This window comes from Scyliorhinus torazame, chromosome 1, assembly GCF_047496885.1.
Source record: "Scyliorhinus torazame isolate Kashiwa2021f chromosome 1, sScyTor2.1, whole genome shotgun sequence".
In the NCBI taxonomy this organism is placed as follows: Eukaryota; Metazoa; Chordata; class Chondrichthyes; order Carcharhiniformes; family Scyliorhinidae; genus Scyliorhinus; species Scyliorhinus torazame.
Genome location: NC_092707.1, coordinates 103,298,074 through 103,314,274, shown reverse-complemented (window position 1 = coordinate 103,314,274; position 16,201 = coordinate 103,298,074). Strand labels below are relative to the sequence as shown.

Genomic DNA, 16,201 nt, shown 5'->3' with positions numbered 1-16,201 from the left:
GCTGGGGGTAGTCCAGTAGTGACGAGGGGAGTTACTGGGGGTCATTATTTGGCAGGCCGGGTCCGCGCAGGGCTGGCACCATGTTGCACGGCGTGGCCGCCGCAGGCCGTCATCGTGCGCATGCGCAGCCATGGACCTGGCCATTCTGCAGCCGTTTTTGGCGTGGGAGTCGGGAGCTTTACCCAGCGCGGCTGCTTAGCCCCCCAACGGTCCTGGAATCGTCGCAGCTGTTGCGCCATTTTTTCTGGCGTAAAACGCCACTGTTCCCACGCCGGCGTCAGCACGTCTGGAAATCGGAGAATCCAGCCCCATAACTATTATTCATATCATAATTGAGGTTGTTCTTTTCGTGCAGAGCATATAAGGTACAATATACATGCTAAGTGCAACATGAAATTTAAATGAGCGGCTGGATATCCGCAGTGATAACACTGTGCACAGCAGTGCTTAGTTATTGTAGCTGGATTTTGGTTGTGCCACCAGGGTTGAGGCACTTCTCTGTTCAGATGGGGTCCATCATACTTCAGATACTTGCAAAGCAACTTAGAGAACTGCTGTTGTGTGTTGGTCCTCTGCTGGCTATGAACAAGGAATGGAAGATTTGGAAGAATTCCTCTTGGTTTAATCTCAGGGAGTACCTGACTTGCTCAGACTGGACGGTCTTCCAGAGTGCCTTAATCCCTGATAGGATAAGAGCTTCTCCCATCATCATCTCAGTAAGTGCAACACCAGGATACAACTAGGAAGAAATCCAAGAAGTTACCTATGTTAATAGTTGGGGAGAAATTGTGGTTTTGCAAAATATCCAAGAAAAAGATCACGTGGGAATCGATGGCTTTAATTTCAGAATAATCCAACTTTGCAGCACTTTTAGCGGAACAAGTGACTATCAATCATTATTACCTCAGATGCTATACAGTGTTGGTTGCAAATTCAGAAATATGTGCTGTTAATTTTTGAGCACTGTAACCAACAGATTAAAAAGCCTTGCCAAGCTCATTTATTACAGATGACACAGCAGAACTACAACACATTTTGTAAATATTATTCTCAATACTCTGCTAGCATCAGCTCTTGGACTTAATTGTTTCAAACTTTTCTCAAGGGCCCCATTTTAACTGCTGCAGTAAAAACACTGCAGAGGAATGACTCAACACCGGCTCAGTTAGCTGGGCAATGTGGTTATACCACAGGACAAGCAGATTTTGCCTTAGTTCAGGAAGAGAGCGAGGGGGGAAAGAGGAGATAGGAGGGGTGGGGGCAGAAGGGGGAAAAAGATATGTGGGGGTTGGGGAGGGGAAAGAGAGCAACGGGGAGGAGAAGAGAGCGACGTTGGGGGAGAGGGCTAGAGAGTGACCTGGGGGAGGAGGGGGGGGGGGGCGACAGCGTGGGGGGAGGGGGGGGGAGTGAACGAGTGGTCAACAGATAGAGGGAGAGTACGCAAGAGAGGAAAGAGACAAGGCAGGTGAGACAAAGGGTGTATGTGAAATGGTAAAAGACAGAGCAAAACAGAGAGTGAGTGAGAGAGAGAGACAGAGACAGACAGACAAGACTAGAGAGAGGCACTGGCGTTTCATCCTAGATTGTGGGATTGAGTCTGGAATTCCACGAGGTGCTTAAAAGTGCCATATAAACACAACCAATGAACCTCTTTGAATGAAATTAATATAAACATCCCATGTTTTAAGGAAGTCAATAGGACGTGGATTCCTATTTTAATTTATAATTCCTGCCTCCAGAAAAATGGACTGGGCAACCAACGACAGAGGGCAATGGCAAGAACATGGCCTGCAAGAGTTCGACAGCGGCAGGGCATGGAGGGGAGGGGGAGAAGGGAGAGAGAGAGAGCGAGAGAGAGAGAGAAATAGATAGATGGGGATTAAATAGGAGAATCCGACTGTAAGGGGAGCCACTTCACTAGCGAGCAGGCTGATGTACAGGAATACAGTGAAAGAGGAGGCCGCGGCGCACCTCCCAGGAGGGAGGGAGCACCTGACCAAGGGGAAGGATGAAAAAAAGGGCGAAAAGGAGGAGGTGGCGGGTCGGGGGAGGTAGAAAACGGGGTAAAGCCAAGGGGGACCACAAGGGTGGGGGGAGAGGAGACAATAGAGTACGGTTTGCAGCAGACAACATGTGGAGATGGTGAAAGTGAGGAAATAGTCGGCGGGCATCTTGAATGGCCTGTGAGCAAAGGCCGGCCCAGCCGAACAGGGCCAATACCACAGAGTAAGTATGGTTGAACCCACAAGAGGGGTGAAAGGAGGGGGAGACAGGCCCCCACCGCCCCATCCAGATAGTAACATGAAGAGCCTCAACAGGCCGGTGAAGAGGTCCAGAGTACTCGGCTATCTCAAAAGCATGCGGGCAGACCTAGCCTTCCGACAGAAGATACACTTAAGAGAGCTGGACTGACTCTGGGTAAGGAAGGGATGGGTAGGGCAAGCATTTCATTCATGTTTTCACACCAGGAGAAGCGGGGTGGCCATACTAATCAACGGGACAATTTCATTCATGGTGACGAGCACAGCGACAGACCGGTGGGGGGAGGGGAGGGGGAGGAATATGTATGGTCACCATGGAAGGGGCCCCGGTAGACTTGGTAAACGGGGAGGGGGGGGGGGGTTTAACTGTGTACAGGACCGGAAATTGGACAGATCCAACCCCAGGACAGGAGCAGTGTCAGGTATGGCACGAGAACTGAATGGAGCAGATGTGTAGGGGCGGGGGGGGGGGGGGGGGGGGGGCGTGGATGTTCCAGCTCCAGAGAGAAAAATACATCTCTTTTTACCTCGACGTGCACATATATAGGCTCCATGACTGTAATCTCCGACCATGCGCCACATTTAGGGCAGCACGGTAGCATTGTGGATAGCACAATTGCTTCACAGCTCCAGGGTCCCAGGTTCGATTCCGGCTTGGGTCACTGTCTGTGCGGAGTCTGCACATCCTCCCCGTGTGTGCGTGGGTTTCCTCCGGGTGCTCCGGTTTCCTCCCACAGTCCAAAGATGTGCAGGTTAGGTGGATTGGCCATGATAAATTGCCCTTAGTGTCCAAAATTGTCCTTAGTGTTGGGTGGGGTTACTGGGTTATGGGGATAGAGTGGAGGTGTTGACCTTGGGTAGGGTGCTCTTTCCAAGAGCCGGTGCAGACTCGATGGGCCGAATGGCCTCCTTCTGCACTGTAAATTCTATGATAATCTATGATTAGATGGAGGTGAGGTGAGCATATGGACAAACACCACCAGATAAGAATACTTTCGACTGCACAGGGGAACAAGGCAGGGGTGCCCATTATCCCTGCTCCTGTTCGCATTGGCAATCAAACTACTGGCCATTGCCCACAGACTGGCAGAGTGGTGGACGGGCATTCGGAGAAGGGGCATAGAGCATTGAGTCTCATTCTATGTGGATGATCTGCTCCTCTACGTTTCAAACCCCCTAGCCAGCATGGGATACATGACAGGACGCTTTCGGGAGTTTGGTGCCTTCTCAGGTTACAAACCCAAACTGGGGAGAGCAAAATTTTCCCTGTTGAACCCCTGAGTATCATGGGAGTTCACCTGACCCACAACTTTTAATAGATTGTGGTATGGGGAGCACACGGCCCATTCTACAGGTGTAGTACAGCAGAAATGGAAAAGTATTTTTAAAGCAAAAAAATGTTTATTCTATGAACTCAATTTAACCTTTTTAAAACATAGTGAACATCTTAGCAACCATTAATTCAAATACAACCCCCAAAGACTGCAACACTAAGTAATCCTTTAAGCTTTCCCTTTAACATCCATAAGACTTTTAAAAAACCTTCAAAACAGAAAGACATCAGGCTCAACTTCACTACTGAAAAAATTTATAATTCTGAATTCACCAAATGATCAAGCGATAGTCTTTGATGGCAGAAAGAACAGCAGTACACCTGCTTGGTCTGGCTTCAGCTCCAACACTGAAAACGAAACTAAAACACACCCTGCAGCCTGCTCAAAAACGAAAGTAAAAAGCTGACACAGCCCAGCTCCACCAACTCTCTGACATCACTGCAGTAGTAAACACCCATTTCTTAAAGGTACTCTCACTACAGATATTTATATACACACCCATTTATAAACACCCATTTCTTAAAGGTACTCTTACATGCCATCTCCACCAAGAAAAAATAAATAAACCATCAACTTCAATGGATAAGCATATGGATGATAATGTCATAGTGTAGGTTAGATGGCTTTTGTTTCGGTGCAACATCATGGGCCGAAGGGCCTGTACTGCGCTGTATCGTTCTATGTTCTATGTTCAAGATGGTTTCATTTTTCACCTTTTCACTATCCTTTAAGAAATTCACACAGTAAATATACTAAACCTTTGTCTGTAGGCTTCAGGCACTAGTTCATAAGTACCTAAGATGGATTTTTTCACCTCCTCATATGTCTCAGATACCTCCTTCGGTAGTGATGCAAACACTTCACTCGCCCTACATATCAGCTTTGTTTGAATCAGTAATACCCACATGTCCTGTGGCCATTTCATTTGTTTAGCTACCTTCTCAAATGAAATGAAAAAGACTTCCACCTCCTACCCGTCAAACCTTGGCAATGCTTGGACATATTTAAATAGATCACCACCAAGCCTTCGTCTATGACGCTCTTTCTCACTATCCTCATCACTATCATCCAACTGTACGTTTCCCTTTATGTCTGCCAATTTTAACTGACTGTCATGTTTCATGACCATTTTCCGAAGTTCAAACTCTCTCTCTTTCTCTTTTTCCCTGATCTGTATCTCCCTTTCTCTTTCTTCTGCTAGGGCTATTCTTTCTTTTCTTCTTTATTCTCTCTTTCTTTTTCCTCTCTCTCTCTTTCGTATTCAAGTCGCTTTAATTCTTTCTCATGTTCCATTTGTTTAAGTTGTAACTGAATTTTTGCCATTTCCAATGAGTCAAACTGTATCTCAGGCAACTTTAAATGCTTAGCCATAATTACCTCATCTTTTCGCATTTTGTCAGGTAATATTAACTGCAATGTTTTTGCCAAATCTAACAGTCTGCTTCTAGTCTCTGTCCGTAAGGTACTGCGTGTGACTGTCTCCACCCCCAAAAACTTCTGAGCCTCTGAAAGAGCCATTGTCCACAACACACTCCCCACTTAAACTAAAATACCACACCTGAAAAGCAACCTCAATATGCTCACCCCTCACTGTCTTTAAGTTCACTAAGCCAATCCAATAGATAGATTTTTATCCCCCTCGAGCCCCCAATTTGTTATGGGCCAGGGTTTAGAGAACCCCAAAGTGTATCATGGAGTTCATCTGACCCACAACTTTTAATAGATTGTGGTATGGGGAGCACAGGGCCCACTCTACAAGTGTGGTATAGCAGAAATGGAAAAGTATTTTTTAAAGCAAAACAATGTTTATTATATGAACTCAAGTTAATCTTTTTAAAACATACAGTGAACATCTTAGCAACCATTAATTCAAATACAACCCCCAAAGACTACAACACTAAGTAATCCTTTAAGCTTTCCTTTTAACATCCATAAGACTTTAAAAAACCTTCAAAACAGAAAGACATAAGGATTAACTTCACTACTGAAAACATTTATAATTCTGAATTCACCAAATGATCAAGAGATAGTCTTTTGATGGCAGAGAAAACAGCAGTAAACCTGCTTGGTCTGGCTTCAGCTCCAACACTGAAAACGAAACTAAAACACACCCTGCAGCCTGCTCAAAAACTAAAGTAAAAAGCTGACACAGCCCAGCTCCACCCACTCTCTGACATCACTGCAGTAGTAAACACACATTTCTTAAAGGTACTCTCACTGCAGATATTTATATACACACCCATTTATAAACACCCATTTCTTAAAGGTACTCTCACATGACAACTGTAAGAAACTACAGAGAGTCGCAAGCACAGCCCAGTCCATCATGCAAACCCGCCTCTCATCCATTGACTCTGTGTACACCTTCCGCTGCTTGGGGAAAGCGGGCAGCATAATCAAAGACCCCTGTTATTCTCTCTTCCAACTTCTTCCTTCGGACAGGAGATACAAAAGTCTAACTATACGCACTACCAGTACAAAAACAGCTTCTTCCCTGCTGTTACCAGACTCCTGAATGACCCTCTTAAGGGCTGAACTTATCTCTTCACACATCTTATCTGCCGAGTAGTACTATACTCTGTATGCTCACCAGATGCCTGTGCCTATGTATTTACATTGTGTATTTATGCATGTCCTATCTATTTTCATGTTAGGAACGATCTGTACCTTGATACACATGACAATACATCAAATTAGATTTTCAATATAATGCTCTGAGTTGACCATACTTATAGACTTTTCCATGTGTCTGAATTCAAGGAATGCCAGAACACAAATACAGGCTTTTGTCATCTCAATCTACAGGAAGGCTGCTGGAAAACTAAAATGCAAAGCAACGAAAGGTTATATTTCATTTTACATCATTGCCAGCTAGCTGCACCAAAATACTAACAGGATACAAGACTGTGGTTTAAAGATTTATAAGACAACTTGGACTGTGCCATTTCCACATAATCACAGACTTGATTCAATGATAACTGTACTGTAGTTTCCACATAATCACAGACCTTATTCAATGATAACTGTACTGTAGTTTCCACATAATCACATACCTGAATCAATGATAATCAGCCTAACATATCATTCCCAGTGTATATGAGATTGGATCTAAATTATGCCATGATTTGGACAAAAATTAACTGCCACATTTCCCTGGCTATTAAAACACAACAAATAATGTTGTGTCTGCTGATTTCAAGGCATAATCAGCAGCCGCAATGTCAGACGTGTACATTAATAATTGTTGCATCCCTCAAACTATTCATATTTCTACAATTTGCACAATCATAGTTCACAAAATGTGTGGGAATGCTTGTGGCTATGGGCTAAGCTCTGTAAATTGTAGGATCGGTCTCTTGAGAATCTGGATATTTGGTAGTCCTAGAATATTTAGTATCAAGGTAGAAGTGCAGATTTATTATAAAGACCAATGCAGCTCGATAGCCATACTTCAATTGCAAACCTGCGACAAATATAATTTTATTCACAGTCCACACAAAGTTTGCTCAACTGAAGAACAACTTTCTTCTTTCTATTGCACACAGCACTTCAGTAATGTTGTCAGTACAACCACACAGGCACAGGTAGTAGAGGAAACTCCTGGGTTTTTTCTGATGTACAAGTCACGCATATTACACTGTGTGATCTCTGCAGCCAAGATGAAGTGAGAGTACAACTGAAATTTCAGTTATGTGCAAAATAAAAGCGCAACTGTGAATAATTGGACAGGAACAGCTGCTGAGTTTACAGTAGTACTCTAATGGTTCATGGGCAACCCTGGTTTAATGTTTCTTCTGGGGTGATATGTAGACACTGCAAGTGTTCACAACACATTACATAGAGTAAAGAGAAGGAAATAAAATATTTAAATAATTTTTTCCCCATATAACTTACGTTAAAAAAATTTGTTTTGTTTCTTTCGTAGAAGAGTCCTTGTGCTGGCATATGCTTCAACTGTTGCCATGGAATACTGACGCCTAGCAACACATCCCGAGCCCAGTTCAGGTTCTGCAGAAAGACACAAATGATGAAAGTTACAACGCAAGAGAAATTGAATTATTTTAGAAGTTGTACCCAATCAAATAAAAAATTTGGCATTTTGCTATAATGGGAAAAATCCTAGATATTGCTGCTCAAAGAATACCAAATCGTCTTTGTCAATTACCTCACATAATGAGATGGCAAACCTCATGTGTACACATACATCCATAGATAAGGTGAAATGCTGCATATTACAGCTGGAGATAGAGTGGAACAGTGAGGCCAACCCACAACCTACAGTCACTCAGCAATGTATTCATTATGGAAAAGAACTGTGCGAGAGAAATTGGTTGATAATCTATGAATGGAGATGATTGTGGCCACTAAAGATCCAGAATGAGCCATCTGCACTGTACGGCTGACCTTTTCACTATCAATTATGGCACAGTTCTACGAGGCCAGTTTTGTGTCCTGGATTTGTTACCTAAGATACAAGCTGACCCCAGTCAATTCAGATTGTACTGCAGTCCTACTGAAATGTAAAATAGGCTGACTCAAGTTCAAGTAGTCATTTAGTTGAAAGTGAAAAATAGTCACCTCATGTTGCAATCCAGCCACCAAGATGACTTGAGAAAAAGGCACCTCTAGTTGCTCTATCATAGGTGCACAACTATCCAATTTAGTTAAAAGAACATGTCACAATTAAAAAATCCATTTTTTAAAGCATATTTATTAACGTTTTAATAAATAACGCAACAAAACAACAGGAATGGTACAGTTCAGCAAGAAAACAAAAGTCTCCACATACATGGACAGAGAGAGGGACAGAAGAGCAGCGATATAGATGGCTCAATACAATCATCATACTCAACATGAACCCTCCATACGTACCACCAGAGAACAAGGAAGAAACAGGATAAGGCCATGAAAACATGGTAAAATGGTGCACACCTTCCCACGCGGCAATTGCTCACAACGAACACGAGAGTTCAGGGTACATTTTTCGCGCCATGTTCAGGCTCACACCACACATAGCTCCCTTAACTCCAGTAGCACCCAGAGGCATCAATCACAGACTGCAACCTCCTCCACTCAGATAACAAGCCCATCTGTACACCTGCGAGAACCAACCTTTGCCACAACAAAAACGGAAAATACTGGACAATCTCAGCTGGTTTGACAGCATCTGTGGAGAGAGAAGAGAGCTAACGTTTCGATCCAGGATGGCTCTTTGTCAAAGTTGGAGAGAACTGGAAGTAGGGTCAGATTTATACTGTAGTGGAGGAGACATGGAGCAATGGGGCTGGATAGAGGGCCAGCGATAGGTGGAGATTGACAATGGTGTCATGGACAGAAAGACAAAGGGAATGTAAATGGCGGTGATTAAGAAGGGTGCTGAGAGTGGCAAATGAAGAGATTGGAATGTGTTAATGGCAGAACAAAGGTAAGCAGTGTGTCAAAGGGCAATGAGAAACAGGGAACAGATGGCCCAAGTGGAGTGGGGGCGGGGGGGGGGAGAAGAAAAATTGGTGTGGGAAAAACAGATCGATGGAAGAAATGAAAATAAATTGATAGAAATAAAAAATGGGTGAAGGTGGAGGAGCGAGTTCACTGTCTGAAATTGTTGAACTCAATGTTAAGAATGGAAGGCTGTAATGTGCCTAATCGGAAGATGAGGTGCTGGTCCTCCAGTGTGCACTGGGCTTCATTGTAACATTACAGCAGGACAAGGACAGACACCTGGACATGAGAGCAGAATGGTGAGTTGAAATGGCAAGCAAAAAAAAGGTCTGTGTCCTGCTTGTGGATGGACCAAAGGTTTCCTGCAAAGTGGTCATGCAGTCTGCATTTAGTTTCTCCAATGTAGAGTGGACCGCATTGGGAGCAGGAAATGCAATAGCCAGATTGAAGGAGGTGCATGTGAAATGCTGTCTCACTTGAAAAGAGTGTTTAGGCCCTTGGATGGTGAGCAGGGAGGAGGTAAAGGAGCAGATGTTGCACCTTTGTGATTGCATGGGAAGGTGCGGTGGGGAGAGGACGAGGGGTTGGGGGTGAAGGAGTAATGGATCAGGGTCTCTCGGAGGGAACAGTCCATGTGAAATGCTGACAGAAAGGGTGAGGGGAAAATGTGTTTGTTGGTGACATTATGCTGGAGTTGGCAGAGCTGGAGGAGGATGAATCTTTGAATGGTGGGGCGAAACATGAGGACAAGGGGGACTCTATCCTGGTTCTGGGAGAGAGGGGAAGGAGTGCGAGCAGAGGTGTGGGAGATGGGTCGGACATGGTTGAGAGCCCTGTAGACTACAGTGGGTGGGAGACCACAATTAAGAAAGGATGAAGACATGTCAGCAGCACGGTTTTGGCAAGTGGCATCATTTAAACAGATGCGACAGAGGTGAAGGAACTGGGAGAATGGGATGGAGTCTTTACAGGATGTGGGGTGTGAAGAGCTGTAGTCGAGGTAGCTGTGGGAGTCCGTTTGTAATGGATACTAGTGGACAATCTATCCCCAGAAATTGAAATAGCAAAGTCAAGGAAGTGTTGATAGGCCATGTTATGGTGATAGAGGGGTGGAAATTGGATGCGAAACTAATACATTTTTCCAGGTCCAGATGGGAATATGAAACAGCCCCAAAACAGTCGTCGATGTACCAATAAAAGAGTTGGGGGATGGGGCCAGAGTAGGACTGGGACAAAGAATGCTCCACATACCCCACCCCATAAAGAGACAGGCAGAACTGGGACCCATGCGGATACCCATAGCCACACCTTTGGTTTGGAGGACGTGAAACATATTAACGGAGAAATTGTTCAGTGAGAATTCAGCCAGATGGAGGAGAGTGGTGGTGGACGGGCATTGTTCATGCCTCTGTTCGAGGAAGAAGCGAGGAGCTCTCAGACCATCCTGATGGCGAATGGAGGTATAAAGCGATTGGACATTCATGGTAAAGAGGTTGATATGATGTAGGGCATCGGAGGAATTGTGAATGTAGCTGGGAAGGGACTGGACAAGAGAAGAGAGTATGGAGTCAAGATAGGTAGAAATTTGTTTTGTGGGGCAGGAACAGGCTGACACGATGGACCTACAGGGACAGTCCACCTTGTGGATTTTGGGGAGGAGGTAGAAACGGGCTGTCCGGGGTTGGGAGATTATGAGGTTGGAAGCAGTGGAGGGAAGATCTCTCGAGGAGGTAAGGTCAGTGACAATCCTGGAGACAATGGCTTGATGCTCGGTGGTGGGGTCATGGTCCAAGGGGATAAGAGGAAGAGTCTTGAGAGTTAGCATGCATCCTCTGTGAGGTAGAGATCAGTACCCCAAACAACAACAGCCCCACCCTTGTCAGCGGGTATGATGACAAAGTCAGGGTTGGACCTGAGAGGGCAGAGTGCAGCAAGCTCAGAAGGAGACAGGTTAGAGTGGGTGAGAGAGGCAGAGAAATTGAGACAGATTCTTTATAGCCACCATAATAAAAAAGGAAAAATACAAATATAATACCTGAAATCCCAGTTCTTAAAGGATCTTATACATATACCACACAACGCCAATCTCATAGATTTGGATTATGGTCAGTGCCTCCACCATCCCAATTGAAGCAAGGTCAACAAAAAGAGGGAGAAATACCAGGAGCAGAAAGTCACTGGATAAAAGGACCATGACCCAGCCAAAGGCCCGTATTCCTCCAGTGTGCGCCCACCACCAATTAATGAAGAGGAGAAAAACCTACTCATTCCGACAAAGAAACGCCCCAACTATAAGACGGGGAGGCAACAGAATATCAACCAGAGTACAGGAATTGGCTCAATCCCAGACCCTCGTACGCAAAGGAGTCTGTTGACTAAGGATATTTAAACACATCAAAAGAAAAACCCAATCTCTCAGGACGTCTCTAATAAGTGCCTTTGAGAAGGGATGTCCTAAGCACAAGGGGGCAACAAGATACCAACCACAGCACCAGACCTGGCTCTGTCCAGCACACCCCCAGCACACACCAAGACCTACCACCCGGCCGGCCCTGCATCAACACCACGAACACAAAAAAAAACACACCAACCTCAAATGGGGAGACCCAGTACCGAAGAGAAGAAGAATCATCAAGACACCCAGTATTTGGGCTGATTCCCTCCCCGAACAATAAGGGAACTCCCCCCACATCTCATTGAACAAAGCCAGGCTTTATAAAAGTACTCTGTTCGCCCAGGTGAAGAGAAAAAGAACCACCACTAAGAGAGGAAAGCTTGAGCTAGCCCAGGAATGTTAGTCACAGACCAGCACTATATGTCATTGTAAAGAGGATACTAGAATCATAGAATTCCTACAGTGCAGGACGCCATTCGGCCCATTGAGTCCGCACCCACTCTTGGAAAAAGCATCCCAACATAGCCCACGCCCCCACCCTATCCCTGTAACCTACTACCCCCACCTAACCTTTTGGACACTAAGGGGAGATTTAGAATGACCAATCCATTTAACCTGCACATCTTTGGACTGTGGGAGGAACTGAAGCACCCGAAGGAAACTCACGCAAACACTGGGAAAGTGCAAACTCCACAGAGTCACCCGAGGCTGGAATTGAACCTGGGTCCCTGGCGCTGTGAGGCAGCAGTGCTAATCACTGTGCCACCATGCCACCAAATACCTGGGGGCAAGACAGTACTGCCTCAACAGAGGCAAAGACACTGCCTCCCCTTGGCAGACCCAACCACGAGGATGACGATCAGGAAACCACTATACAAGATCAGACGAAGGAGGGTGCCTAACTCCCCCATCAAGCCTACCCCCAAACCGAAGAAGTGCTCCAACAATGTACAGGCACAGAACACATACCCTCGATTCGAACAAGGATCAACAAACCTGGACTGCATCCCTACTCATTTCCCCCTACTCTATTAGCTCTAAAAAAAACACTAACCCCAAAGAAGAATGAGAAGGAACCCACTGCTCTCCAGATACATGACCTGCCCAGGCCTTCGAAGGAGATACTCAAGGATTCTCAAAATTCAAAGTAATAAAAAAAAGCAAAATAAAAACCCGATACAATTAGCTCTAACTGGGGGTTATTCTCAACCTTAGTGAGGACTTATCTAACCCTAGCACCCACCTCCAAACCAACCATCTACCCATCAACTCGTCGTGGTTCTACTCATCTTCATTATAAATTAGATAAGGGGTGTCAAAAATGTTCTCCCTTCTCATAACTGCAAGGATTACAGTACATACATTGGGCAGCACGGTAGCACAGTGATTATCACTGTTGCTTCACAGCTCCAGAGTCCCAGGTTCGATTCCCGGCTTGGGTCACTGTCTGTGCGGAGTCTGCATGTTCTCCCCGTGGCTGCGTGGGTTTCCTCCGGGTGCTCCGGTTTCCTCCCACAAGTCCCGAAAGACGTGCTATTAGGTAATTTGGGCATTCTGAATTCTCCCTGTGTACCCAAACAGGCGCCGGAATGTGGCAACTAGGGACTTTTCACAGTAACATCATTGCAGTGTTAATGTAGGCCTATTTGTGACAATAGAGATTATTATAATAAAGATTATTATATTGTTAAAAAACAGGAGAAAGACTGTGCACAAACCATATATCTGACTCAATATGACTTTTGCTAAAACAGGATAACATTGTCAGGGAAACTGGCTGTGAAGAGCTACACAGTCCAACAATGCGAACCGGTTAATCGGTGGAGACAGTTGTTAACCGGAGGCAGCTTCTGCTTCACCCATAGCCCCACATGCAGTCTTCTAAACCAGTGCCCTTAGTGAGAGCATCAGTGAACATCATTCAAAGTGGAAAAAAAATGAACAAAACATTTCAGAAACACCAAGAGACACACAGATTTGAAGGATATTAAATGATTGCAAAAGCAGCAATAACACAAACATTATACAACATGCCAATGACACAGCATGTTGAGCCATCTCTCTATAGTGTCAGGTGTGTGTAATGCAGGTATTGTTCTCCCAGTCTAGTCAATTTTTTATATTCATTGTCAGTGTGGATGAGTCCATCAAAGCAATGATTCAATGCCCAGCCCCAGTTGCCCCATGACTGTGGTGGTGGGCCTTCATCATGAACCTTTTGCAGTCTTTATTGCAGTTCCTTTTAGTCTTTGATACACAGTATCACAGATGCCAGTCTCAGCCAAACTGATTCACTCCATGTGATATCAAGGAATGGCTGAAGGTATCAGATACTGCAACGGTTATGGGCCTGACAACATTCTGGCAATAGTATTGAAGACTTATGCTTCAAAACCTGCTGCATCCATAGACAAGTTGTTACAGTACAGCTACAACAGTGGCATCTATCTGGCAAAGTGGACAATTGCCTAAGTATGGCGTGCACACAAAAAACAGGACAAATCCAACCCGGTCAATTAACGCCCTATCCGTCTACTCTCAATAATCAGTAAAATGATGGAAGGGGTCATTAGCAGTGCTGTCAAGCAGCACTTGCTCAGCAATAAACTGCTCACTGATGCTCAGTTTGGGTTCCGTCAGGGTCACTCACTCCCGACCTCAGTACAGCCTTGTTTCAAACATGGACGAAAGAGCTGAAGTCCAGAGGTGAGGTAAGAGTGACTGCCCATGTCATCAAGGCAGCATTTGACCAAATATGGCATCAGGGAGCCCTAGCAAAACTGGAGTCAATGGTAATCAGGGGGAAAACTCACTGCTGGTTGGAAGTTATACCCGGCACAAAGGAAGATGGTTGAGGTTGTTAGAGGTAAACCATCTCAGTTCCAGGACATCATGCAGGAGTTCCTCAGCGTGGTATTCTAGGCCCAGCCATCTTCAGCTGCTGACCTTCCATCCATCTTTCAGAGGACAATGTGTTTTCATAATAAGGCTCAGAGCAGAATATTAAGCAGTATTTTGTTTATGTTACCTGATCTACTTATTTTAGTCCAAAAGCATGCTTGAATTATTGTCAAGCATTTCCCAGTATGCTTCTAAATTGGCAACTCATTAATTTCCCTTCCACAGGTCAAAAGTGGAGATGCTGCACATTCTCCCCATGTCTGCGTGGATCTCACCCCCACAACCCAAAAGGATGTACAGGGTAGGTGAGTTGTCCACGTTAAATTGCCCCTTAATTGGAAAAAAAGATTTAAAAAAAAAGAAGTGGAGGTGTTCACTTATGATTGCACAATGTTCAGCATCATTTGCAACTCCTCAAATACCGAAGCGTCCATAACCAAATGCAGCAAGACCTGAACAATATCCAGGTTTGGGCTAAAGGTGGCAATTAGCATTCGCGCCACGCAAGTGCCAGGCAATTACCATCTCCAACAAGAGAGAATCTAACCATCGCCCCTTGACATTCAATGTCACTGACCCCCCCCGTCCCCGGCCACCCCCCCCCCCCCCCCCCACCCCCCCCACCCCCCCCACCCCCCCCACACACCCTGGCAGTTACCATTGACCAGAAACTGAACAAAACTTGACATATAAATACTGTGGCTACAAAGGCAGGTCAGAGGCGAGGAATCATGCGGTGACTAACTCACTTCCTGACTCCCTAAAGCATGTCCACTGTCCACTGCCTATGAGACACAAATGAAGAGAGTGTGATTGAATACTCTCCACTTGCCTGGATGAGGGTAGCTGCAACACGTTGGACATCATCCAGGACAAAACATGTTTTGCACCATTTCCACAAGAATTCACTATCTCCACCTCCGATGAACAATGGCAACACTGTGTCCTGAGGCACTGCAGGAATTCACCATGCCTTCTTAGACAGCACCTTCCAAACACATGACCATTACCATCTAGGAAGATAAGGGCAATAGATTCCTGGGAACATCACCTGAAGTTCCCCTCCAAGCCACTCGCCATCCTGACTTGGAAATATATCGCTGTTCCTTCTCTGTAACTGGGTAAAAATTCTGGTACTCCCTCTCTAACAGCACTGTGGGTATAACTGCACCTCATAGACTCCAGCTATTCAAGAAGACAGCTCACCACCACCTTCTCAAGGACAATGAATGCTGGCCTAGCCAGCGACGCCCACATCCCATGAATGAATAAAACAAAAGTCGCTCAATAAGTCACTACACAGGGCAATTAAGAGTCAACCATTTCAGTTGCAACTGGAGTCCCATAAAGGCCAGAGCAGGTAAGAACAGCAGGTATAAAAACAAAAAATGCTGGATAAACTCAGCAGGTCTGGAGCATCTGTGAAGAGAAACAGAGTTAACGTTTCGGATCGAAATAATTCTTCTACAGAACAGCTGGTAGACTTCCATAAAGAACACTGGTCAACTAGTTTAATTTTTACTTTGCAATTATTTTTACTGATGCTAGCTTTTGCCATCTCCATGCTCAGCAAGAGCCAAAGGGAGAAGATGACCCATCAGTTACGACAGAGGTTGTGTACCTGGAGCCTGCTGCTGGTCTGGGCTCAACTCAGAGATACATGTATTGCGGCTGGATTAGGAATCCTCTTACTTCAGTGTAGGATCACAATGTGCAGATTGCCATTAAAATCTGAACTAAGATTTATATTTTCATTTTATTTTTTGCCCTCAGCAACAGCAAATTAAATAATTATAGTTGGAAAATATCTTAATTTGTTTTCTTAAGAATTGATTCCCTAGCAATTACTCATTGACATTAGTTCAAGA

The 16,201-nt window shown here is 45.0% G+C and overlaps 1 protein-coding gene across 5 annotated transcripts in view; it reads right to left on the bottom strand.

Moving 5' to 3' along the window:
* cabin1 (calcineurin binding protein 1) overlaps positions 1–16,201 on the bottom strand; it is an 807,975-nt gene that overhangs the window by 488,381 nt on the left and 303,393 nt on the right. For all 5 annotated transcript variants that reach the window (XM_072499122.1, XM_072499139.1, XM_072499102.1 and 2 more), the window contains exon 28: positions 7,490–7,603. In XM_072499122.1, the coding sequence (XP_072355223.1) occupies positions 7,490–7,603 (114 nt within the window). The remainder of the gene's footprint in view (positions 1–7,489; positions 7,604–16,201) is intronic.